This window comes from Acanthaster planci, linkage group LG19, assembly GCF_054643075.1.
Source record: "Acanthaster planci isolate LZ-2023a linkage group LG19, COTS_SCS, whole genome shotgun sequence".
NCBI classification, from domain to species: domain Eukaryota; kingdom Metazoa; phylum Echinodermata; class Asteroidea; order Valvatida; family Acanthasteridae; genus Acanthaster; species Acanthaster planci.
Genome location: NC_141795.1, coordinates 7197838 through 7223584, shown reverse-complemented (window position 1 = coordinate 7223584; position 25747 = coordinate 7197838). Strand labels below are relative to the sequence as shown.

The window sequence follows — 25747 nt, the reverse complement described above, 5'->3', positions numbered from 1 at the left end:
GTAGCCGATATGAGTGTACCGTAGTTCCGCAAGTGGCGGAACCAGTTCCAAATTAGGGAGCCTGACTGCAGGGTGTAAAATAGGATTTTTTATGGGGGGGGTAATCTTGACTTTGTATGTATGGCCTTTCTGTGCAGTGAGGCTACGGGGGTTTACACACTTTCGAAGAGAAGGAAAACATACCCCCAAATCACCTTTCTTTCATAAGTTTTCTACAAAATATTTTGTCTTCCGGGTGCCACAGTAGTACTGCAGGTTACTAATCCCAGTCGCCGGATATGTCTACGGCCCGCAGTAATGTGCCATTACTGCGAGCATATCACGACAGCGTCATAGCAGCTACACCATTACCGTTATTATCCTGGACAAGAAAAGTGAGATTAATTGAATGGAAACCCGCAACGAACAAACCATAAACGACAAGAAATCAAAAAAATACTAAGTAATAGAATCTAAAACTGGAATGCTCTGCTCCATCGGTTTTAATATAGGCCTAGCTGGCTCGACTAAGAAGCCACTGAAGACGGAATCTTCAAGCCCCTTAAAGTGAAATATGCGCGGGTGAGACAAGCGAGACAGGTGAAACAGCACAGTGATTGATATGGACTCGTACGGGCCAGCATTATGAAATGAGTATCATTGAACATTGCTAGGTGTGTATGGGGCCGCGGCGCTGCCGTCGAGATCGTGCCTATTATAGCAGAGCCCTGTGAGGCAAAGTTTGGGATTGCAGAGAATATGCACCAGCTGAAACGTCGTATTTTGTTCTTCAGAGAGATCCTACCTCCACTGAGGTGGGCAGGGTGAATGACTTATCGGTCGGGAACCTCGCTACGAAATTCCGATGAAATGCCGTCCCGTATAACGAAGTATACCCAGGGTGCTTTCCCCTTAAAGCTGTGCATGCCTAGTACTCCGTCACTGACTCTTCTGCGCAAACTTGAGAATGAATCACGCAGCTGGCGCAGTCCCATGTTTCATAAATCTGTCGTTAGGTAATGTGGGCGATGTGCGCGTACCCCAAGAATCTCGTCAGGTAGTTTTGGGGTGTCTTTATTTACGCTTTTGTACGCTGATCCATTTCCAATGGCGTAGGTAGTCTCTCGCTTAAATTAATATTTCAACATTCAACCTCGAGTAACCTTCCAGACTTGTTTCAAAAAAGGAGGGGGAGGAATATGTGTTAAGAATTATATCATCGGGATAAAACTGGCCGACAAAAACATAGACTTCCTTAAACGCAGTGGTTTAACTACTGGGAATAGACTTTATTCACGCGGGGCCGTCCATATGGAATTTGAAAGCGAGTTTAACTCTTCATTTTTGAATATTGAGAGTACAAATGAAGCAATCAAATGAAATTTCTTGACAAATTTGCACCTGTCTACTCTGATTGAACACGTAGCATTGCACCTTGCCAGATTATTGAAATTATGGAAAGGGAGGCTTGGAACGCACGGAAGTATAAAACAGTCTGTTGCCATCCTACTCGACAGTTTGCAATATGTAAAACAGATTTGGGGAATAAGATCAAAAATGGCCTCCACGTGAATAGGGTCTACTGGGTGCACGTACCCCCCGGAAATCTGTGCCATTGCGAAATTTACACGCCCTTTGGACAGCTTAAGCTGCTCCAAATCTGCTTTAATTGCCTTCTTGAAAAAAAAAATGAAAGCGCCCTGCAACGTGTTTTCTCTGAAGTTTCACCCTAGTTTCGCCGCTGCGCCGGGGCAGGTGCTTGGATTGTGGACACAGCTATTTCCAGCCACCCGGCCCCCACGACTAGTTAATTGACACGGAAATGTTCACTATTCGTGGTGCTCTGTAACCAGGGAATAAAATGCGTTCTCATTCTCCTCGAGAGCATCAAGAGCAGGGCGCAGTGTCCCAGCTTCGACCCGCTGCAACTGCAGTGCACCCGGCCGGTGCTCTTTGCATAGTCAACATCACTTTCGCATCCTAAGCCCCCCCCGTCAGTACATACGAATAACAACACATCTTATTTTATTATTTTGTAAAAATGCCAACATCCTCCACAGTGCATTCCTCCAAAGACCTCTAACGGGGGCAGCCCTTTTTTTTCCTACCATTCAAAGCAATGTAGCCAAACTGAAGCTGGAAGGCAGAAATAATAGTCTGTTCCCTTGTATCAATATGTGAAGTTGTATTGCTGTTGCCGATGGGTCTGCTGGGAAAAAGACGAGGCAGCACCACAATGACGGTAAATAGAAGCTTTATCCTTCCAATTGTGCGCAGTAATGTACCATTGATCTGTTATTCCTTCAATTAATGCATGTTCTGTTTTGCTTAAAGGCGACTGGAAAAATCATCTGTACTTTTTGCATCAGGCACCCGAATTCTTTAAGCAAGACACCAACAAAGAGAGTGATTAGTAAAAATGAAAATACGGGAAAAGTGAGGAAATGATATGATTATCCTTTTAAGCAAATTATGTTCATCTTTATGTTCATCTGCACGATACTCTGATTGTGAGCCTTCTTATAACCCCTTCGCCCATGTACTCAGTATGGGGCTGTTTTCAGCCCCCCTACTTTAAGTGAAAGCCATTGCGTGTCCACCTCTTTGCCTTCAGAGCGTGTAGCCAAGGCTGACACGCCACTTAGACGGCGTCACTTTAGCACGTTCTTGAGTGGCGTTTTGCGCAGATCGATAAGCGGGCTGATGGCCTTACATGAGGGTCGTGTATCGGTCCACGGAGCCTCTACTCAAGCCCGTGATCAGTCGAGGGACGGAGAGAGAGCAAGGGTTAAGGAGGGGATAACCACTCTCGATATTTGGGGTACAACATGCTTTGCCCTCCGGAAGGTGAGCATGTGGCATGACGTTGGGATTTGCCCCTTTCGCGGTTTCGTAACAGAGCTTTCCTCTCCATTAGAGGGTTTTGTTTTGGCTTTGGGCGGTTTCTAAAACTATATCCAGTGGGTATTAAAAGAGAGCAAGTTCTCACATATAAAGAGACAGTGGATCCAGCATAAGAAATCTGTAGAGATCTATTCGGCGTACGATTTCGTTCGAAACCGAAAAAAAAATCCATCCTGAAGGTCAGCAGAGAATGTTTGACATTTAAGCAATAGCCTTTTCTCCATGTAGCTAAATCATTGGTTCCTTTGCTTGAACGGGACAACAGCAAAACCTATAGGTAATATCACAGAAATAACGTTTTTGTGAATGCCAAGATATGACCGTCCTAAGCAAGGGTACAGACCTCTATCACGGGGCAGCCATCTTGCTTTTCTACCATTCAAAACAACGCAACCGAACTGAGACTCGAAGGAAAAATGTGACCCACTCTGTGAAAATGAGTCCTAAGTCGCCAGAGCCACTTTGGAGTAAAAAGTCCGTTAGAATAATTTTGCACAGTGTAAATCAATAGGAACCCACCGCATTTTTCACCATGGAGTATCCACTTTCATCAGGATGCCAAACTGAGTGATACATCAAAACAAAAAACGCAATTTGCCCTTTCCAATACAAATGAAAAGTCAAAAAGTGGCAACTTAAGACTCATTTTCACAGAGTGGGTCACAAAAAGTCTTTTGGGAAGCTTTTATTACAACCACCTGTGGTTAAACAGAAAAACGAGACAAACATGCTAGCATCATGATAAAAGTCTATAGGCCCTACCTCTAGGCTTATTTGGTGTGCCGGGAGAAAATAAGCCACTTGCGAGTTAAATTTGAATAAAATGTGGTACACTGTGTTATCTGATTGCGTAGAAACTTAACAATTTGAATTCTCCAGACTAAAGACACTCTGGACCACCATCTCTGGAATGGACTGGTTCCTTTGTGCCGTCCTTATCCATTGAGAACAGTGTATTGTTGCAAGGCGTCTCTTATGTAACTAAGCGAAAGCTTGCCCCGAATCACGAGGCCCATATGAAGCAAGATATGGGACGGAGAGAACCCCTCCCCCGCCTTTGTGTTGGTCATTGTTTGATCGGAATTTCAGGAATTCTTCACAGACGTCTAGGGGGGATATGTTAGGTGACAATAGTCTAAAGTGTGGATAGGGATTGGACATGGGGGGCGTACCCATCGGTCCCATATCGCCCACGGTATTACGAGGTCATATGCAGCAAGGTATGAGACGGAGAGAACCCCCTCCCCTGCTTCGTGTTGGTCATTGTCTCGCAGGAATCTGGGGAATTCCTCTCAGACATCTTGGGGGGGGGATGTGTTAAGTAACAATAGTCTGGAATGTGTATAGGGATTGGACATGTTGGGGGGGTACCCTTCGGTCTCATTTCTTGCTGGGTATATACGAGGTATACCAACAGCACATGCAGCAAGGTATGAGACGGAGAGAACCCCCCCCCTGCTTTGTGTTGGTCATTGTCTCGCAGGAATCTGGGGAATTCCTCTCAGACATCTTGGGGGGATGTGTTAAGTAACAATAGTCTGGAATGTGTATAGGGATTGGACATGTTGGGGGGGTACCCTTCGGTCTCATTTCTTGCTGCTATAACCAACAGTGGTTTTAGTATGGCGAATTCTATTTGTTATGTTCACGTGAGTATAAAGAACTCTGTGCACCAGATTTTATTCAAATTTAACTCGCAAATGGCTAATTGCGTTTGTTCAAGCTCATGTCCAACACAAACACCAGGTACAGGGGCATCATTAATTACACAAAACTCTGTTTGATTTTTATACAGCTTGAGTAACTGGGCTTGGACATGCACTGTAACCTTCCCTTCGACTGCACAGGCGAGAATATCCTTAGCCACCTACGTCGAGAGAAGAAATAAAATAAAACCGAGCAGTAGCAAGCATGATGTTACCATAGGCCAAAAACGGCGACTTCGGAAATAACGAAAAAAAGGGTAGGTGTTACTATTGAGAGCTTTTAAGAAAATATGATATTGCAGCGGATTAAAGGCAACCGCCCTATAGCCAGCCATGCACTCACGCATCCCATTCACGAGTTGATTCCATATTTGCTATATCTGCTTCTCACTTGCGCCAACACTGGTGTAGTTCTGTCCCTAAGTGCAAGTTTCACCCAAGCAGACTGTATAACTCGCAATAAAGCAGACGAAAACAACTGAATTCCACATTTTGCTCACAAAGCTAAAAAGCCGTCTGAAGTAATCACGCCAGACTGAGAGTTGTCCTGCGTGGTTGCATTATTTTCTGCTGGAGCAACATTCGCATATTTTACCGCCCACTGTCTGGCGTGTAATAATCATCTCAGCTCGGTAACCTCGCACTGGCGACTGTCCAAATTCCAGTGCAAGTATACACGAGGGGATACGGCGGAAGCGCTCGTGTGAAAAAACGCCAGGATTTGAAATTGTTCCTCGGGAGGTGGTTTCAAGGAATCAGACCACACATTTTTTTTTCACCATTGATTCTCCGTCCTTCGGCTTTGATGCGGGTGGCAATAACACGTGCATTATTCATTGGAATCCAGGACGATTACCAGCGAAAGTGATCCTGCATAAATATGATTCCAACAAAATATTCATGAGCGAGTCATCAACAGGAAACTATCGAACATGCTACAGTAAGTTCAATAACAAAGTCAGCGAATGTATTTAGACAAAAGGTTTAGACAAAAGTGAATGGATTAATAAGAGTCTAAGCATACTCTAACATGAAAAAAATTCAAATCAAGTAGATACGAAAAACAAATCTCTGCACAGTGACCCATGACGTCCTCTGTATCCCAGAATTCAAGGGGAGACGTTTTGTCAGGGGGATAAAACGTATTTTCGCTGTATTACAGTAAAGGTCGCTTCTTACTTCAGGCAAAAGTGAAGGCAACGCAAGTATTACGACTTACAGCGAAATTTTGCTCCAGTTTAAATGTGTTCAACCTTTGCGAATTTTCAGCGCGAAGGCTCGATCTGTTACACAGTTACGTTTGCTTTCGCGCCAAGTATGAATTGGTCTTTGGGCGTGTCAAGTGTGAAATGTGCGTCAATACCACAACCAATATGCTTAAGTGAGGGAAAATCCGGATTCGACATATGATTTAAATTCCCAATGTTCGCTTTTTGTTATCATGATTCGCACATGATTTGTACAGAGGTCCAAATCAGGCTGCTCTACAACTCAGCGAATCCGGACGAAGGTTGGGAGGTCAAATTCTCAATTTGGGCATTGTCATCTTTTAATGGGACAATCCATCAACGCGGGCCGGCACATCAAATTTGGAGGAAAGGGAAAAAGCCAGTACAGCTGACTGCAAAACGAACCATCGTTTTAATGGATAAATGGACCCCAAATGCACCGGCCATACCTATGAATCAAACTCGCGGACTCGCTAAGTGATGCTCTCGAGTGGGCAAATCTAAGCTTCAGTCCCTGACAAAATTTCATGCGCGAGAATGTAACACCAGATCCTGTGTCCCCACCAGAGGGTGCAGCCCGGATTTTGTCAGAGGGGGTCCCCAGGGGGACTAGCATAATATGGGGTTGCACAAAGGGTGATGACCCCCCCCAAAAAAAATCCCCAACGGTGCTTCAAATTCGAAAAGCGGCGAATTGCAGTTCCGACCAGAGAAGCCTCAGTTGCTAGGAAAATTTTGTGCCCTCTCTTGGTCCAGCTCGGCCGGGGCCTATACGTCGAGCCTCGTATCTTGGCGAAGTTGTTTGAAAGCACGCTCTGAAATTTAATGTTGTTCACTTTATGACAATGTCTCCCACGTGTTTCAGAGAATTTAAAACGAATCAGCAAAATATTGGGAAGTAATCTGTCCATCTCACATCCATTGCTTTATTGTTTTTTTTAAAGTCGGTCAAGTTGTGCAATCTTTAATTTACTTTCTTTGTACAAGCAGCGGAAATCACACAGACAAAACTCCCAAGTTTCCATTTCTTCAGCAAGCTCGTGGAAGAACTACCAGGCGAGAAGAAATACCACTACGATATCGTCAGGTAACATCAGGTGGAGATCTTTCCAGGATGATCAACAGGGAGGGATCAAGACCCATTCTGTTCCAGCACCTTCTCCCCGAAAGCTTTCTTCATGGAATTGTCATCGAATGACGTCTACATCCTCAAATAACTACTGTACAGGGATCATTGAGTGACAGCTTCAGTCTTATAAGTGAGGAACCCCCCCACACACATGACAATGCATGGCACATACCAAGAAAACCGATCAAAGAAAGACGGATCTGAACAAACAGCACAGGATGAGTACTACACAGGGTGACAAAAACGTGCCCAAGGCATTGGATCTTCCTCGAGCAACTACGTAATTTCAGTTCGAAAAAAAAAAGAAATACCAACGATTATTGCATGCACTTAGTGATTGGTTTAGTTCACTCTGTTCACTTTTCAGAACAGTCTCATCAGCAATTCAGTCCTACAGGGTCTCCCTAGGTTCCTCCTTCCACGCATTGGACGGACCTTGCTGCCAACGCAGAGCTCAACGGGATTTCTTGAATTCATCAATTAGAATGGGCTAGGCTCGAACAGCGCACTTTCATTTCCCGGACAGCCGGACGAGCCTCTTTGTTGCCGTTGTCAAGCTCGTCCAGCACCAAATCCGGGCACCTTCCGAGACAGGTGGCCACGAAAATATGACTTCCGCAGGGAGACAACAGGAGAGATTGCTCTCTCTCTCTCTATGCCTGATTCGTAGCTTTTTCCTCATAATGGCGAGAAACCATGGCCGACCGTCAGCACAAATTGAATTTATCGTTAAGACGGTTTGAATTAGCGCGGTTATTTGGACACAACGCTTTATTTATATGATTACCTTCCATTCCTTGAATTTCATGCAGTCTTACCGAATTTGCATGATAAAAGCATTTATTGCATGATCATTGCCAGAACGATCAGAAGATGACCAGTAATTTGTCTATCACAAACTCTTCGATCATGCCACTGACGAAATGGTTAAATCGGTGCAATGAATGACAAACAACGAACTTGCTTTTCCAATTCAACGCCATTCCCGGCGTGAGACGAAAATGAGGATAAAGGACGAACACAATTGTTCGGTGTCATTTCGAAATTGGAATCAACTTTGGGGCGAGTGACCCCTCTTTGACGAAAACTGTAATGCGATTTTTAAAAGACAGAAGAGAGAAATTAACCGGGAAACCTATACTTACAAGATTTAATTCAGAAATCGTAGCTCCTCAATGCCTCGTTACTTAACCCAAAAGTCGATTTTTCCCAATGCCAGTGGTCTCAACCCAAATCGTTTGAAAAGCATTTTATGGTGTTTTTCTAGTATGTCTTTACATCTTTAAGATTCTATTTCGCTGACGACCGACCCTATCATGTCCGCACAAGAAATTGAGCTCCTGAGAGCCCCGAAGCAATAATTTCACAACGCACGCGCGCTTGCCAGTTCGCCTGAATATCGCTAGCTCAGTAACAATGATGGATACACTCGTTGGCAAAACCTGACTGAAAATCGTGATATATTCATATATAGAAGCGCACTGCATGAGACCAAATTATATTTGCACTGGGTTTATTAAGCTTAATTTATATGCACCGGTTCCGTTTGTGTGCTCGCGTTTGTTTATCTTTCATCTTCGACTAATTAGTCGTGTAACCGACTTCTTTTGCACTTGGAAGTAGAATTGTAACTCTCCGCTTTAAAAAAAACAACATAACAGCGATTATCTCAAGAGTATCCGTGCTACGCATCCGCCCTCGGATATGATATTTATCTCCGCTGGTACATTAAAAAAATCACACCCTTCAAGATCGTGCTTCGACGTCTCGTATAAACATCTTCCTCTCAAGGTAGGGATATTTATTACCGGCAGTTTCCACTGTCGAGCGTATGTTACTCAACGTAACCCGAAGAAGAACATTTCCGGAACTACTTATTTTGGTGGAAAAGAACAAAACTCGTGGTCCATTAGCGGGACCACTTTGGCGAAGCAGCGACAACGGTAGAAAAGGCTGGCACTGCAACTGGGAATCAAAATCATTGATTTCGCTATAACCAGTGTGTCTTTGGCGTTCAGAGACGTGGTCTATAATTATTTTTTCTGATCCCAACTGAACTTTCATACGGGCCAGAGACTATACAGAGACGTTAATGTCATGTGTCACCCTAAATGATTACACATTACTCGTCATGCAATACCCTCGCCGCGCCCAAAGAAAATTGGCCGGGAGGGTTAAACATCACAAGACATTTTTCTTTCAAAAAACAGAAGATACAGTCACTTCTAGTGATCCTCTACATAAAAAGTACTGCACAGCTCACATTGCTCTCAATATTTCATTATAATCAGATTAATTTTTTTGAGTTTAGTTTGCGGCCCAGTTTCAAATAAATATCGATCCATTTAATCACACAAAATCAAAAGCTAACAGATTTCTATTGGCTATCACCGTCTTCAGGGATATTAATTTCCTTCGTGTTGAGCCGCCGGCGTTGAAACAGCCGCTGTGTTGAGTGTGTTGAGAGACTGAACGCAACAGAAAAAGATCACTGTATAAAAAGCGCTACAGAAGTTGAAAGCAGGCAATTAAAACAAAACAATTACAAAAATCGATTTCTCGACTCCCGTCTGGTCGAACCCACGTCATTATGCCACTTTCTGGCAGACAACAGAAGCACGGAGATAAACAAAGAGAAAAAAGGACTTTTTAGACTATAAAGAGATTGGCACACACGCTATGTATAGGGCTGTGTCGGATATCCGAATGACCGAATATTCGATCGCTTGTGGCATATTCGAATGTTGTTTTTCGAATTTGAATATCATTCGAATGCAAAATCATGAAAAGGAAGGAAAAATTTTGTTTTGTTTTAAATGAGAAAAATTGCACTATGGTGGCTTGTTTCAACCGGATTCAAATGAAAAGCGTCAGAAATCTGACAACTATACAAAAAGTAAATTAGGCATTAAATAATTTAAAAAGATTAGAAATTTTCAACATGGCAAGAAGTCTTGTTCACCTCATCTTGCCAGATCGTGGCAGGAGATAATCCTAAATATGAGAAGCTACTACATGTATATTGATCATAATGCTCAATTGTGTGTGTTATTGCAACCGATTTTGTATATGGTTTGTTAATCAACAATCTACCGGTCGGTATGACCGTATATTCAGATATTCGATCAATTTGAAGGTCGAATATTCGAATAGTGAATTATGCGAGTTGACTCAGCCCTCATCTATAGCAGTACATGTAATACCAAGCTAAGATTTATACACGACCACCGCTGTGAAATCCAAACACCCTGGATGTACCCGGTAAGTGCTTCGTTTTGTGTCCATGGTGCAAACAGACGCTGCAATGGGCATTATTTTCTGTCTCACCGATCCATCAATTCATTTGAACTCGCTCCGGCTGGGCGAAAGGAAAATGCGTACCGGTGATTTACTGAAGTCACACCCCGTGTATGGAAATGGTAAATTATCTGGAGGCGCCGAAAACACACGCCCGGCGAGAAATTCAGTCGTGAACCTTAATGGTCGAAATATTTGCCGTCAGACGAGCAGAGGGCACTCGGAAATGAACGCACTGACTGAAGCGAGTAGCACGTGGCCGCTTGTTACGCGCACAAGGGGCTTGAAAACATCTGGACCATGATTTACAGGAATATAATATCAAATCAGTGCTCTGGAATATGTGATTGCCGAGCTTTCGGTAACAGAGCACCTTCTTCGGGTCAAGCAGATTCAGTTCAGTTCATGAGAAGAAGGTGCTCAGTTACCGAAAGCTCGGCAATCACATATTCCAGAGCACTGATTTGATATTATATTCTTGTCGATATTCTGATCACAGTGCTACGCAGCCCTTCCATGCTTCTCCGGGCCATTATTTACTTATCCATCAAAAAATTATGAAAAAAATAAGCTGCAATGGTCTCAAATTTGTTTGCGCAGTGACTCGAAGTTTGCGACCCTGAATTATTCTGTGGCGATCAATGGTGGTTTGAGGTTAACAGCAATCTTACAAAATAAGTAGTGAATATGTCTGCATTTGGGTTTAAATTTGTCACGCTTTATAATTTATTTAATGGATTTTTATTACGAGCACATGTGGCTTGAATATACTACTGAATTAATAATTATTACTGAACGATTTTACAGTGAACAAATTAGCGTTAGATATGAAAGAACACAGTTTATAAGGAAATTTATAATAGCTACGAAATGCTGATACATTAATTTAAAATGACCTTGAGGCATTTCTTTCAATGGAACGTGTAAAAATACTTAGAGCGAAATAGTCATCCCTTGTCCTTTGCGAGTTGCCGCGACTTTGGAAAATATCGAGCTGATTCATCAGTCATACCAGCATAAACGCTTGAAAATGTCAATTATTTCGGCTTAAATGCGTAAGATTCGACCTCACTTGTAAAGATGAAGGGCATTCGTGTAATGTACAATTCGAAACGGATCTCCATCAAAAGACGCAATATAATCCCTCGGCCCTTCCCCCCCTCCTTATTTTTGTGCTTAGGTTCAACTCTTGGGCTTTAAATGGCGTATATGTTAAAAACTTCAACAATTCTGAGTTAGTTGGAATGATATGCGTTGTCTTTGCCTTTCAAGTTAGCTTCCATTCAGGGACTACGCTGGATTTACTGAACAGATTTTATAACCGAAAGATCTGTTATGGCCAACCTGGATGACGGAATTTTCTCCGACGTACCACCATTTCAATGAAGAACATGTACAAAAATGGTTAGATTACACGCCACACTTTTCGTCCGTCAGCCTCTCCCTTAAAGCCCACTGAGTGAAAGTAAGGATGAGATCTTTTAGTGTGAAAATCACTCTGAATTTAGATTGAAAATGGCTTGAAAAGGGGAATCACTTTCAGTCGAAACTCGAGTGAAACCTCGATCCGTTGAAGTAAAGAAATTTCGCTCAAATTAGGTCTGGTTCCTTGGTTCGATCGACGGGAGTGACTTTTCACTCTTCGGAATGTAGAGAGTTGCTACAAGGTACTAGGTGTATTCAATAGCTTCAAACGTCCCCTGACTTTCAAATTTCAGGAGCAATTGTTTGACATTATAAGCGATCACACTTCCCTGAATCGCGAGGACAAATGTTATCAGCTAAAAAAGATAAACCCCATTATAAAGTCGCTCAAATCTCTTTTGAATCATGCCCCCTCCCCATTCTGTCAAGCGTGTATTAAAGTGTTTTACTGGAATCCTTCTTGAACTTACTGAAGGGAAGGCAATAGCGTATACTATTGACATATTGGTTCTGCGTGGAAATGCCATTTAGGATGGCATCTTGCAGGCTTGGTGCACAAAAAGACAGTTGAGACTGTAACGTAACTAGGCCATTACCGGTACCTAACCTGCATGGGGGTAATGGGGTTGAGTACGGCGATACAAATAGATTGGCCATTATACCCCGCTGATGGGGTGGGGCCAGTGTCCATCCACTGACGGCACTCAGAATGCACAGAGTCGCGTGGGACGTGTCTGTCTTCCCGCTGATGCGTTGCCGCGGCAACGCTCCGACAAGGCTGTTTTCATGGCTCCGGAGCAACACGAACAACCCAAGATCCGTAATAAATTGGATTTGATCCTTAACTCAAAGACAAGTCGAACGCCCCCCCCCTCTACTCATTACACGCGTTCGCCCCCGCGACAGAATTCATTACAACCAAAACCCTGTACGCAACATGTCTGAATAAGCATTGTCGCATTCGTTAATTAAAGATGTTCGTTGTCTTCAAATGTAAAACCTTTCAAGGATCGTGCTGTTTGAGCAGCTATGCTGCAATCGATGTTACAGTATTACCCTCTTTAAAGTGGTCGATGAGCGGTCGATAGCCCGTGGCAAGTAACATCAAATAGCAGACCGCTCGTCCATGACGGACTCGTTCTAGCTTGCCGTACGTACATCTGGTTTAACGTATCCAGGCTGAGTTTCAAACACTTCGCGAAAATTTTGCCGCACTCGATTTCCAAGACTTAGTTTAATCCGTACAGTGTTCCTGAAAAACTTAAAAATCAATGTTTTTTAAAGTCAGATACCAGTTGGGTTGTTTAAATACAAAAGAAAGCTTCACTACTTCACACGCGCTTTACAGTGCTAGCATTTAAGTCAAAAAAAATTCGGATGTATTGCCCTATAGGCTAAAAAACGCATCACTTCAGTACACTTTAAGGACGACTTCGGGAAACGGTTTCTGACAGCCTTTTGAAACATGAATCGTTGATTTTCTTAGAGATTTCGGTCTCAGTGCCCAGAAGAACGTTTTATTCAGGGAATTGGAGATGGAGTTTTGGCGTTTCATTTTGAAGCCAGGAATAGCCCCAGGTCTTTGACGCCAAAGCCAATTCCGTTTGCGTAACGTGATGTTTGCGCTGAAAAGTACGGTTATGCAACATAAACGGACTTTGACCTCACTGAAGAGAATCTTTAACCAGGCTGCCTGCCGTTCACGTCCGGCGGGGCATTTGTATTAAGAAAACCAATCACTGGCCTGACGACGGCCGTCGTGCTAAACGAGTGTTTATTTCCGCCAACTCGAGTGCGAATCCGACACCGATTGAGCAATAATTGCATGAATCAGGTGCGACCACTGCGTATAAGCCTACCTTTGACACGGTTTTCGTGATTATCCTTTTTGTACGAGCGCAGACGCATTGGAAATCGATGATAACGCGCGTTCTGACGAAGAGGCCACTGCTTAGTGATTTTTCTGGCTTCTTGTACTCAGTGAACCCAAGATTTCGTAATAATGCCGAAATTTGATTCATTTTTTATCTCTACGGGTGGGGTTTTGCATAATCCTCGCGCACACGATAAACTTTACGAAACTTAGTATAAAGATGCGCAACAGAGCATATTTAATTTTTTTCCTCATAATCGCTTGCATGGGCATATCAAACGTCACCGACATTATACCGGCGACGACATTTAAGATTTTTCCCGCTTATCGGTCTGTGATTTCTATGCATTTGACCATTGTTTGAGCAACCCAAATCCTCACCAACGATTCAAGACAAGTTTGTATAGTACATGTACCTATATTTATTATAACTGTGGTGCAGAGCTCTTCGAACTTGAAAAGGTCAGCAAAGGTATTCCAGGTGTAACCTGTGTAAGCTGTACTGTTCATATTCCTGTAGAAAGCGCACGATACCCGTGTCTGACGTACGTGTGCATTATTTATCAAGCTGTTGTATAACTGCCACCTGAAATAGCGCCCTCCGCATTCATCAATTAATCAATTTTTTTCTCCAAATTACCGCGGTTCACAATAGTCAAGTAGGCCTACTTGCTGCTGACCAGGTTAGGGGTTCTGTCGGAGCTATCACGTTGTTTCGTGTTTCCTTTGGGACTTGAAGAGCCTAGTCGCCGTGTATACATGGCGGGTTGGGTGCGTTAACATATCAAGAGTGTCACCAGATCAGGCCCTTTGGCTGCGATGGGGGCTTAAATTCGTGGGCGCAAGGCCCAAACAGGGGCACGGCTCTGTCACAGACAGCCACAAGTTCTTTTGGAATTAACCAAAAATCCAGGTCAATACTGAATGCCAACTGTGACGGCTTACGTCGGTTCATCGTGATTCCGATTCTCATTTTTAGACCATCAAGAAGAAGATGCCACAGGCTCCGAGTCACACATACACGCGTAAAGGTTGAGAGGCAAAGCCAGACAAAAGCTCTAAAAACTGCTCTCTTTGTGTGGAATTGTTTGTGCGCTTGCTTGACACGGACAACACATCGAGATTCATCACCGACGCACTTGATTTCTGCTGGCGTCACTCGGTGTCAAGTCCATGTGAAGTAGGCATTCCAAACAATTTCACGAAGGGATTAAACATTTCTCTACCCTATTCAAACGCAGGGAAAGACAGATTCAAATTTCACATGCGTGATACGTGGGAATCATTCGATGCTGATTCTTAAACGGTAGCTTGGAAGATGAATTCCAACATCACAAAACCTCTCCATTCTTGGCAGACTGGTGGGCAGCTATTCTGACATTCCGGTCACTATATGGCTACCCCAGAGCATTTTTATAGTTGACCTCTAACGGCCACTTACAAACCAGAGCATTCTGTCTTTTTCAGAAATTGTGCACGTCTTACTTTCCATTTGATGCCATGTCTGGAGAAACCTTGGACTATAACGCGTAAACGGGATTATTTTCATTTCGGTTCTGGAAAAAGCCCAATTTTATCCCCCAAATCGGTCATATCACTCTTTCCGACATAACCGGAATTTTACACCAGGAAAATTCTCGCAAGAGTTGATTCTCCATGTCGTCTTATAACAGCAAACGTCATCCTTGTAAACTGTAAAATTCAACGAAGCAGAAAAATCATTCAACACTCCACTGAACAACGGGGCACAACTCAACCTGGTTCATGAGAGAGACAGATGACATCAACCACGGGTGAGAGAAATTCCTGACAAAATGAAAAACGGTTTTTCTCTATTTATTGACGTAATCCCGCATTTGGGGTAAACCGAAGCGTAATAACAATTTTCTTCACTCAACTTGAGAGAATCAGGGTTGATCTCCTTCACTAGAATTGGAATCTTAACGATCAAGGTTCTCTGAAGAAACACCGAGTGTGATTGGATTGTCCAGAGTAGGACGAGTGCCTCATTCTTGACAACAGTGTAACTCCTGAAGAAGCCGGGATAATCTGGAAATCAGGCTGATTAATTTAAGCCTAATTACCTACACCGGGCCCTTATACGACGTCTAACCGCACCAAACATGACAAATTAGCAAGTAATTAGAAGGCCCGCTAAGGGCGGAAACGTAATTTTCACAGGCGATCGTTCATAATAAATGCCTCACTATAGCCAGTAAAAGGGAGATCATCAATACACGCCGGCACGGCTGGGCTCAACGCGACAGGCCTGGCATAATAACAAGACAGATCGTCTTGGAACACATCATCTGCCGGAATTCCTACGAGATAAGGTCGGCGAGAGATCTACGAGCCGATAAAAATCCCCTCGTGTTGACGAGTTTGTTATAGACTGTTTACAGCCCTCGATTCTCCAGAGAAACGAATTCAATTTTTCCCAGCTCCATTCTGTTCTGAAACTCTCCCTAAGACGCGGAAATTGCATGCGAAAGCTGACCTGTGTTCTGATAAACAATGAAAAACATAAGAAGAGACGCACGCGCAGGTGCCGTATGTGTGATGGAAGTACCCTTTCCTTTCACTTAAGAGCTTATAGAACTGTATCGATGAAAATATCTGTGAAGAAGATGGAACCATTCATCAAGATTTGGTTTATTAGTTCATTCCGAGTACCCCCCCCCCGAAAAATAACAGTAAATTAACAGAGGTATTTGAGTGATACTGGTTGCTTTCAAGTTGGAAATATCAAAAGAAGTTTTATACAGATGTTTGCATAAAAACAAGACCACAAATATCTAGCAGGTTGCTGTGGAAGACGGGGGAAAATACAGAGAAAGGAAAACCAAGAAAGGAATACACGGATCAAAAAGAAAATCAAAACACAAAGATTTAGATAAATATGAGGCCATGATTCAAGTGATTGGTGAGAAAACGAGGTGACTGGAAGAGCAAAGCTGTAGGACAAGCAGGAATTAATCACCCCCCCCCGCCAAACTGATTGAGGCAAAAATGATGAGATTATCCGCCTTGAGCAGAAGCACCCCCTCATTGGTTGAAAAGAGCTATGTTGGTTGGGAGTGTTCATTCCGTTGGTAGCGATGCGACTGCAACGCGTGCATTTCATAGTCGTTTGTGAACCAGTGAAGCGCAGTTCCGACCAAAGGAGCCTGCGTTGCTAAAAAAAAAAAAAGACTTGCACCCTTTCTTGGTGCAGCTCAGGACTCACATGGTGGATACATAAACACTTCAACATTGGCGAAGCCAAAAAGTCGGATTTGACTTCCTGGCCTCAACCTTCACGTACAGGCCGCCAGCTGCCTCGGTAGCAATAATCCGAAAGCGGGAAATCTCCGGTCGTCGGTCGAAGGAACGGTCATTATCCTAACAGGGAGGCATCATGAGACCAAACAAGACGCTTGGGGACACTCATCGAGGAGACAATTACTTCAGGTAAAAGAACTTTCCAGACGAGGAGGAAAACTCCCCGGACAGTTCGTAGGTAAACTCAAGTTGGCCTTAAGTCCTCTCCAGCGGAATTCAAGTGAGGTTAATCGCTCTGCTTCCGACGACAAAAGCAACTGAAAAGATTTTTTTCACATTTTAAGAGCAAGAGGTGCCATCTGGCTAGCTTCCTAAATTTGATCACCAAATATCCCCCAATTTTTGCATGATAATTTAAGGCACATTACACCGACGTTAATAATCCTAACGCCTAACGTTCATCCGTTCAGCCACTGCGCAAAAACTCTACATTGCACTAGTGCAGTATGTGCGTTAGTTATGATTTCGTCCGTTGGCAAATGACAGAAAATTCCTGAGCCCTTTTCGAAGCAATCCGAAGTTCCAAGTTCTGCTGCAAGACTGACAGAAAATATGTCCTTACATTTTAATATGACAGTATACCTAAGATCCCCTGTTTTGAAACTTACAATATAATTGACACTCCCTGCAAATCGAAATCCAAATGCACAAGAACAGTCCGTCACCGAGGTGTTGCGTTACTGTCTTTCCTGACATTATCAACGTCAGTGAACATAACTGTTTTACATACAAGCACGCAGATGTCAGCCTCTCCCATTGCAAACTAATGTTTTTAGCCTATACGTGACCAGAATTTTTTTTCAAACTGACGATTCATCACTTTGCATGGTTATACCTAATTCCCGCTACACTGCCGTGCTTTTCAAGAGAACATTGTGTGGCAAGGTTCACTATAATATTCTATCTTCTGCATTTTTTATTAGTTTTTTTCTACATTAAAAATGCAGAATAAAGTCCTTGTGCGCTGAGCGATATGAGATGCGCTAAAACGTTGACCTTCAGAAACAGCTGTAAAAACGGCAATAAAACCCGCAGATCGCTATTGCTACAGTACTGGATGCTAATTAGCTGGTTTGAGAGGCCGCATACTCTTCCTGAAATTCTTTACAATAAGCTCGAACACATCCCCGGAAGTAAACTAGAGATGTTGACAGAACCGAGCAGCCTAACACCGACAAACCAGCAGCAAAAATTTTGTCAGAGTTTAAAAGACTGCCGATTTCGCTGCAATTTTTGGCTATTAGGACATCAAAAACCTTCACCTATGGAGAATCTTATGTTTCGTTACGTGTTGTTTGATAGTGGTGCTGGATATGAAATAAAGGACAAAAAAAACCTTACTTGTGATAAGAAAAGATCACCAATTTTTTTGGTACTCGGTATAAACTACTACTTTTACTATGTCAAAGAGATCTTAATCTCGAAGTCAGGCAACGCTCAACTTCGGGCTAGTTTATAGTTTTCTGTTAAATTAAAGACACACCGTGTTCATCGAAATTCCATTCATTTCTGCATAATTTGAATGACATGCTCCACGTTTTACTTTATAGTTCTTTTTATCAAGGTGTATTTAAAAACCTTTAAAATTGTTCATTTCTCAATTTTTCGGATTGTGAAAATCAGTATGGCTGCTGGTTATTGACAGGTTATTTAAACGTTCCGACATTTTTTCAAATTGTAAGTTTTAAGCTAAAAATCTCGTCTTTTAATTAAAAAAACTGCATTACATCATTGTCCACGGCCTATAAAAACAAGAGATGTAGATATACTCGGTCCTTTCATCAAGTACTCCGGCTTTTGGCAACCTGTGGCATTGAATTCTCTAGTGACATTGAAATGATATTGGTCAAACACCGAGGCAAATTCAAGCAAGCATACTCTACGTTTACAAACCCTTGTGGATAATTACAACTTTAACTGAACGACGGACAAAATGAAGTTTGCAGTGGTTGCTCGTATTTGCTTTCGAGTGCCCAAGTCCATCAACAGATGGCAGTAATCGAAATGCAGTATGCAAATACTACATTATAATAATTCCATTCCGCCAAAGACTACCATCAGTTTTAAAGTACGTACAAACTGGATGTACGCTGAGCTGTGTACACAGCGACACGCAATTTTATTGATAATGAACTGCGCCTCCGGCATGTACATGTAGGTATTATATTAAGTGCAAAACAAAGTGTGGCCAGGATTAGTTGTGATTTTACCAGTTTCCATTTTCCCACCATTCTATTATACAATCCGAAAAGCTACAGGTGGCTTTATGACCCGTCCAAAGAAAAGGCAGATTCCTGCTCCTACAAATCAGACCACTTCTTTAGGCCAATGCAACTTATACGTTTCTCCTGATGTTAGTACTCTAATTGTGTGCGTGTTTGCATAAGAATTATATGCTTGTTTGAAAGTCATTTCAATAACCAACAGAAAAGAATCCCGTGGAGGTCGAAGTGGTGGTACTGCAAACAGGTGCCCGACATGATCGTTTGTGGATTACTTGTAACATTGGGGAAGTCTCTGATCTGCATTTGCGTTGTGCTGACAAGACTCCAACGAACCATCAGCGCTCGGAGGTATTCCAATCTTCGCCTCTCTTGTGCCTGCAGCTACCCACGCAAGACGCTATACTACGCGTCTCGCCTAACTCCCTGTAACTGGATTTTTGGGGGGCTCAACCAACAACAGAAACACCCTCCAGAACTCACCTGTAATTCCCCGTGTCATCAGAATCAACAGTATGTACTCCAGAGTGGGGCCAGCGGCCGGGTAGAAGCCCATGATTGTCCGGGTATTCCTCAGTGTGTAGAAAGCAGAACGAGCGATCGAGCAGATAGCGTGTTTCAGTCTGACCATTGTCTCACAGGACGTGCGGTATAATAGAGATATGTACCGCCCAGCGCCCAGGTAGCATGCTGCCTGGTAAACTGACGTCCGACTCTCGCATCTCACTGCGCAGTGCGACTCTGGTGACGCTTTCTGAGTAGATGGCGCCCAGTAGTTTGCGAGCTGCAGCCCGGTTCATTGAATAACCTGACGTGTCGTGTTGACTACTCCACGCCGTCGTTATCAATTCAAATATTCAAGTGCTTTCTGAGAGTGGAATAAGACTCCCGTTTCCGGATGCGTGGGAATTATTAGAGAGCAAAAAGCAAAGCATGGGGCGAAAAACACGTCCGGAGAACGCGTTTCCCAAAATAGCAGGTTCAACCAGCATCGCTGCACAAGTTGAAGAATAAAATGAGACGGAAAACCTTTCAGGAGGATACAGAACTGATTTCGACCATTTGGGCATTTAAATCTGTCTGACAAAGTAACGACGCACTGTATTATATGAAACAATCGAAGAGCAAATGGTGTAACTACGAATAGCTGGGTGGTATCACCGGAAAATCGATTGGATCTATTTTCCGCTGAACGCAAATGTGTCTTGATTATATTACTGGAAAAGGCAAAAGACAGAAAATACAAGATGAAGGTGGCGACGTGTCAACAGTGAGCTATTTTCGTCTCGTCTTAAAAAGAACTACTTTGTGTGTACAATTAATGTACTGATTATTCAGTTTTCAAGTTAGCTGTGATAAGTGGAAGGCTTTAACGTACCTTAATATTTAAATCAACTGTTTTCATTGTATTTGACTGTGACTTCGTTGCCTCCTTCAATTGATCAATCAACTAAGAGAGAGATCAAGTGCACCTTGCTTGCGTGCGCTGGTTTGGAAACGCGCGCGTTTGGGACGGAACACTTGAGACTCATATTTTTCAACACAATGTGCACAGTCCACTGCATTCACCACAGCAAGAAAGGATATTTTGTGCTCGTACTGTGGGGAGTACTCGAGTTTATCATTTATTTTATAATACCAGGTTTAACCCGGACACTCTATGATACTCACACTGTATTGTCAGTGTGGTCCTAGCGTTGCAAAACAAATCGCCATCTTGCTCGTGGTCGGATTCATGATACTTACATCTTAATTCCTGCCTTTTATTTCCAAGGTGGACGTCTTGACCCTCGACATCGACAGGTTGACGGTCTCGATCGATTCCAATGCGCAGCAGCTACAGCAAGCAGTCAATTAATAATCACTGAATATCACTGACTACTCGAGATTAAATTTCAACTGAATGTCCGCTTTCCATTATGATTCCACCTCGTTCCTTGCACGACAGGACCCCCACTTGACCTGGGGAACATGCCCACTGCGGCTCTCAAGTGTCCGTCAAGTGTAATGGTTTTTGCATTTTCACCACAAGGGGTAGCAAAACCTTTGCAAGGAGTCCTTATCGAAGGCTGTAAAAACACAAAAAAACAACCCCCACCACCCACCCACCCCCCAAAAAAGGGTAAAATACCGACAAGACACAGAAGAATGTGCCAAGTGGGAAAAGTAGCGAAACTACAAGCAAACTGCTGTGACCATGAAACTATAACCTACTCGGTTTACCATCGCGGTTTGGTTGACAGTCTCATTTATGAAAATCCAGCTGGTGATGACCACTGTGAAAATGATTCTGCTTTTGCAATGGAACAGATGGTTCATCCGTCTTTTCATGCTCACACAAAGGAGGGAAAGCAAGTCGGTCTACGCGTACAAACAGACAGCAGGTTGAATATCACTTCTGGCGTTATCAGACGCACGTACATGATACTCTTAGGTTTCAAGATGAGGACAATTCCCTTGAATCTACCACCACTCACACCAGCGGGTGTAACGCAGGCTCGTGCGTGGCCATGGGACGATGATGCATTGGCAGCCAAGTAGCTCTTGTCATACCAGAGCTACATGAGTAGTCGATAATAGGGTCCTTCCACAAGTCAAGGTTGAGCACAGTGTGCGGAGGACAAAATTCTTGGAAATTCAAGGATGTGCCAAGATGGTTTCCACTCGATTTCGTTTAGATGAAGAGCAGGATTCAGGACATACTAAGCTCAACTAAAAGAGGGGAATAATTGAATTAAATGTCTAGATTCGTGCAGTTGTATACTCTTTTAAGAAAATGGATACTGTTCAGAGTAATTACAAGAGCCTTGTTCTTCCATCAGCCGATAAACAAATAAACATTTTCGAAACTGTCTCCAAAAATCACCTTATTTTACAAGAAGTGGTGACCAGTTTCGACTGAATATCAGCTTACGAGTAAGAAAAAGAAGAACGCGAAATCAACGGTTGCATAGGCCTACTCGTACGTCTTTGCGTAATGATGACACATTTGCCACAAGGGATTCATGTTAACCAAATGTGATATCATGGATGACATTTCATGTTGTCGGCAAGGGGGTTGTGTTACAATCTGACGTGGGTTGACTTTCTATGACTGTCGAGTTAGAGCAGACACTTGATCCTATTCCGTTGGCAAAAGCATTAACCAGAGAGAGACGCTTATCCTCATTCCTCACGGATGTCAGCCCGCTACGGCACGTGATTAGTACTTTTGTTCTGTTCTTTAATTACGCCCAGACTCGGTACAAGCCTGTGATTGTACCTGTCCAAAATGTCAATTTTATGGAAAGACTTGAATGAAGTCAAGGAACAATCTGATATGTTACTGTCTAGGACAGCTCATCCAAATAGGCTTCACACAGCAAAGACTTGACCCCGTTGAAAACATCGCGCGAGTAAACACTTAAATCATGCAAGAGCCTTTGAATTCAATGTAGTTCCCATTTCACAGGTGATATTTGTCCTTCCTATATCCTTTTCCTTCTAACTTGGTTTCTGAGGGTGGTACGACATCCGACATTACGAAGGCAGTTTGATTGTACATGCATTTCAAACACTGCTTTTTCACAATTTCGCCCCTAGACGCGTGCTATTTGAATAAAAGGCCTAAAAAACATCCAATACCTAGAAAAATCATGCCTTTTGATAGCATCGTTATATTTTGTAACAAATTGGACGGGGGCACTTTATTACATATTGCCGGCCATTTCGGTCCCAAAGAGACGGGTAAGATCAAATTTGAACGGCGATCAAGCGAGGCTTCGTTTACTCTGAGGGTATCGGGAGGGAGTGCAGTTAATTTCGCCTGTCAGTTGGCCCATCACCAGCCAATTTGTTCTCGAGTTGGCCTACTTGCCAGCAAGGGCCGACGCACACACCTGAGAATCCTTTAAAGGCGTCTGCGCGTCAGTTTGTTACACTAATTAAAAGGATGGCAGGTAAATATTTCATGGATGTAATTTCTTAATGTTGATTGCAAAAATCAAAATGGAAATGTTTGGAGGCAATGTACGAAGCTTCCGAATGTACACACTAGAAAACATAAAGAAATTCATGGCTTCAAAATAATTTACCCTGATTACTCCTTGAGATAGTCATTAATACATGCAAACATGGTGTAGAATGTAATAATATGTACTCTGGCCATTAAGAGGGACGGGAGAAGATACCAAGTGGTTTTGTACACACAGCGTGTTTGATTAACTTAAATGGAGCAATAGGGAAAAGCCTGGTGACCCTCTGAATGCAGGCTCTACACGTCACGAATCAATGCCGTTATTGCAAGTTCTGACGGGCCGCTGCATGGTTGGTGGCACACCGCCAACGCACTTGCTGCGCTCAGCGGCCAAGCGCGCTGTCGCATCGGGTGAGCATGGTTCCACTTGGCAAACATCCTGCCCAAGCCAGGATCCTTGTTTGATCGGCAAGCCTGGCGGTGCACCGTGACGGCTGATGCCCACTGATGTGCTGTCTTCTGTGCGGTCACCCGAAGGCACGCCAAAATCAACAGAAAAATTGACTCGGTAAGATAGAATGCAGATATTTCAGTGCAGTGAATGACCACTACTTTAATGAAATTAAAAGGCAAAGCACGTAGCAACAAAAATAACAAAAATCTGAGTGGATTCCATGGCCATATGATATCCTGTACCCTTGCAATTAATGCACAAATGAGACAGGCAGCAAGTTGAATGGCACATTTTCTTAACATTTCATGTGTCAGATCAATTTCCGAGCCAAACGTCCCAAGAAATGTCACAGAAATGTCAAAAATGCCCCAGCTACTGTACGCTATGAATAATTTACGGGGTCCGTCGTTGTCAAGCAACGAGAGAATTTTAATGCACTCTAAAGATTTGGAGATGGGATATTTTCGGAGTTGCCCGCACAAATATCTTTCATTTCATTATCATTCCTCCTAAAGGTAAAGGGCCTGAATACTGTGCTATGTTTTCCGGTCAAGTGATACACAATCGTACTTATTCACAATGCAGTGCGCCATCCAGAGGTTGCCGCATTAGCTATTGTCGAAGTGCACTGTGTAAAATGGTCGACAGTCTATCCGTCGGCTGCGCTCGGGAGACTTCAAGTTGAATGCTTCCCCATATTTGTTTGTCAGGGAAAAGATTCATAAATTTTTGGTTCGTGGTTTAATCCTTTTTTCTTCCTCTACCATGCAAAGCTGAATCTATTCAAAATGCCCCCATGTTGTCACTGGCATACGCTAAAATACAAAATACACAAATTAAGTTTTGTTTGGAAACCAATTTGCTATATCTATTAGTATACACTGTACTTTACTTATAAATACATATAATTTCTGCGTGTTTGCACACACATTTTTGCAAGATAAGATGACAGAATTCACTGAATGTCTCATCACCAAGATTGTCATCATCACCATCATAAAAAAATATTATTATGGTCTCTCTGCAGCAGCCTCTTGGTGGCGCACAGTTTTATGAATCGCCCATATTGCCACAACGGAGACTGATTTGAAAATGGCGTAACTACACCGCAAAGAAAAAAAGAAATAAAATCTATTGATGCTAATTCGACATCCACATTCCAAAACTGAGGAAATTTGGGGCAAATTGAATCAAGTTCCATCCGATCGTAAAATACACCGGGAAAAATGTTCATTCATCGGTGACGATTTCAACAAATATCTATGTTTCAATTATATGGACATGACAACGAATCAGGTCCATAAATCTTCAGGAATTAAAAAACACATTAATCACAAGTTGGGGTCATGAGATGCAAGGAGGCTGGATAGTCTTCTGTAAGACTATCTGTTCTTCCCTTTTATGATTTCTCAGCCGGGCGTAGAGTCGACAGAGGGCGGTATTGAAAATGTCTGTAAAAACTAGCCGTGTCGCGTGATACTTATGCACAATGATACAGGCACAAGTGAAGTTGAAAGGAAGTTCATCATCAGTCGTGGGATGGATCAACATGGTACTTGCAGAAATGCAACCATAACCACTGGACACTTCAACAAACACTATATTGAAGATATTGTTTTGATTGTCATTACGTATACCACAGAAAAGTGGTACCTTTAATTGATAGTTTAAGCATCGAACTGTACAACATTCATCCAACAGACCTGTAACATGATGATGACAAGCTTTGTGCTTTTTCTATGACGACGAGGTTGGATGAAAACAAAGTTTGACGTCATTGTTTTAGATCCAAAAGTATCATCACGCGTCCGTGCTTCTCGTGACACTAGCCTTCAACCTGAGGCCGTGTCCGAAACGGGATTCTGAGCTACGGCTAGGTCCACAGTCTGTAGGTTTCCGCGTATTTCTAATGAAGTGAAGACCCAGACCTAGCCATAGACAACGAATTCGGATGAAGCGTAAAGGCGAGACCCGTAATAGCATTTACCACAGTGTCGTTCACTCAGGCAATAATCCACCTCAACATTACCGTAAGGTTGTTCTGTTTTGTTTCAGAAGGTTTAATTTCCCCTTTAGATAATAATTTCCACAAAGACCAATAAAAAAATCTTTGTGTCAATTCATCCGTCATATCTTCAGCAACCCGGATACTTTCAAGACACTGCTCCCACAACATACGAGTCATTAATGCCAAACCTACGTGAGGATTTCCTGTTTTCCAGCAACGCCACTCACAAATTTAAAATAACCCTT

The 25747-nt window shown here is 42.9% G+C and overlaps 1 protein-coding gene across 4 annotated transcripts in view; it reads right to left on the bottom strand.

Moving 5' to 3' along the window:
* The window catches only part of ret (ret proto-oncogene), a 72839-nt gene that overhangs the window by 27514 nt on the left and 19578 nt on the right, over positions 1–25747 (bottom strand). The window contains exon 1 of one of the 4 annotated variants that reach the window (XM_087130066.1): positions 19569–20491. The exons of 2 other annotated variants lie outside the window; for them this stretch is intronic. In XM_087130066.1, coding sequence (XP_086986192.1) covers positions 19569–19716 — 148 coding nt within the window. In that variant the 5' untranslated portion in view covers positions 19717–20491. Of the gene's footprint in view, positions 1–19568; positions 20492–25747 lie in introns of those variants that run through there. One more of the 4 variants, XM_022231783.2, reaches the window with a different exon arrangement.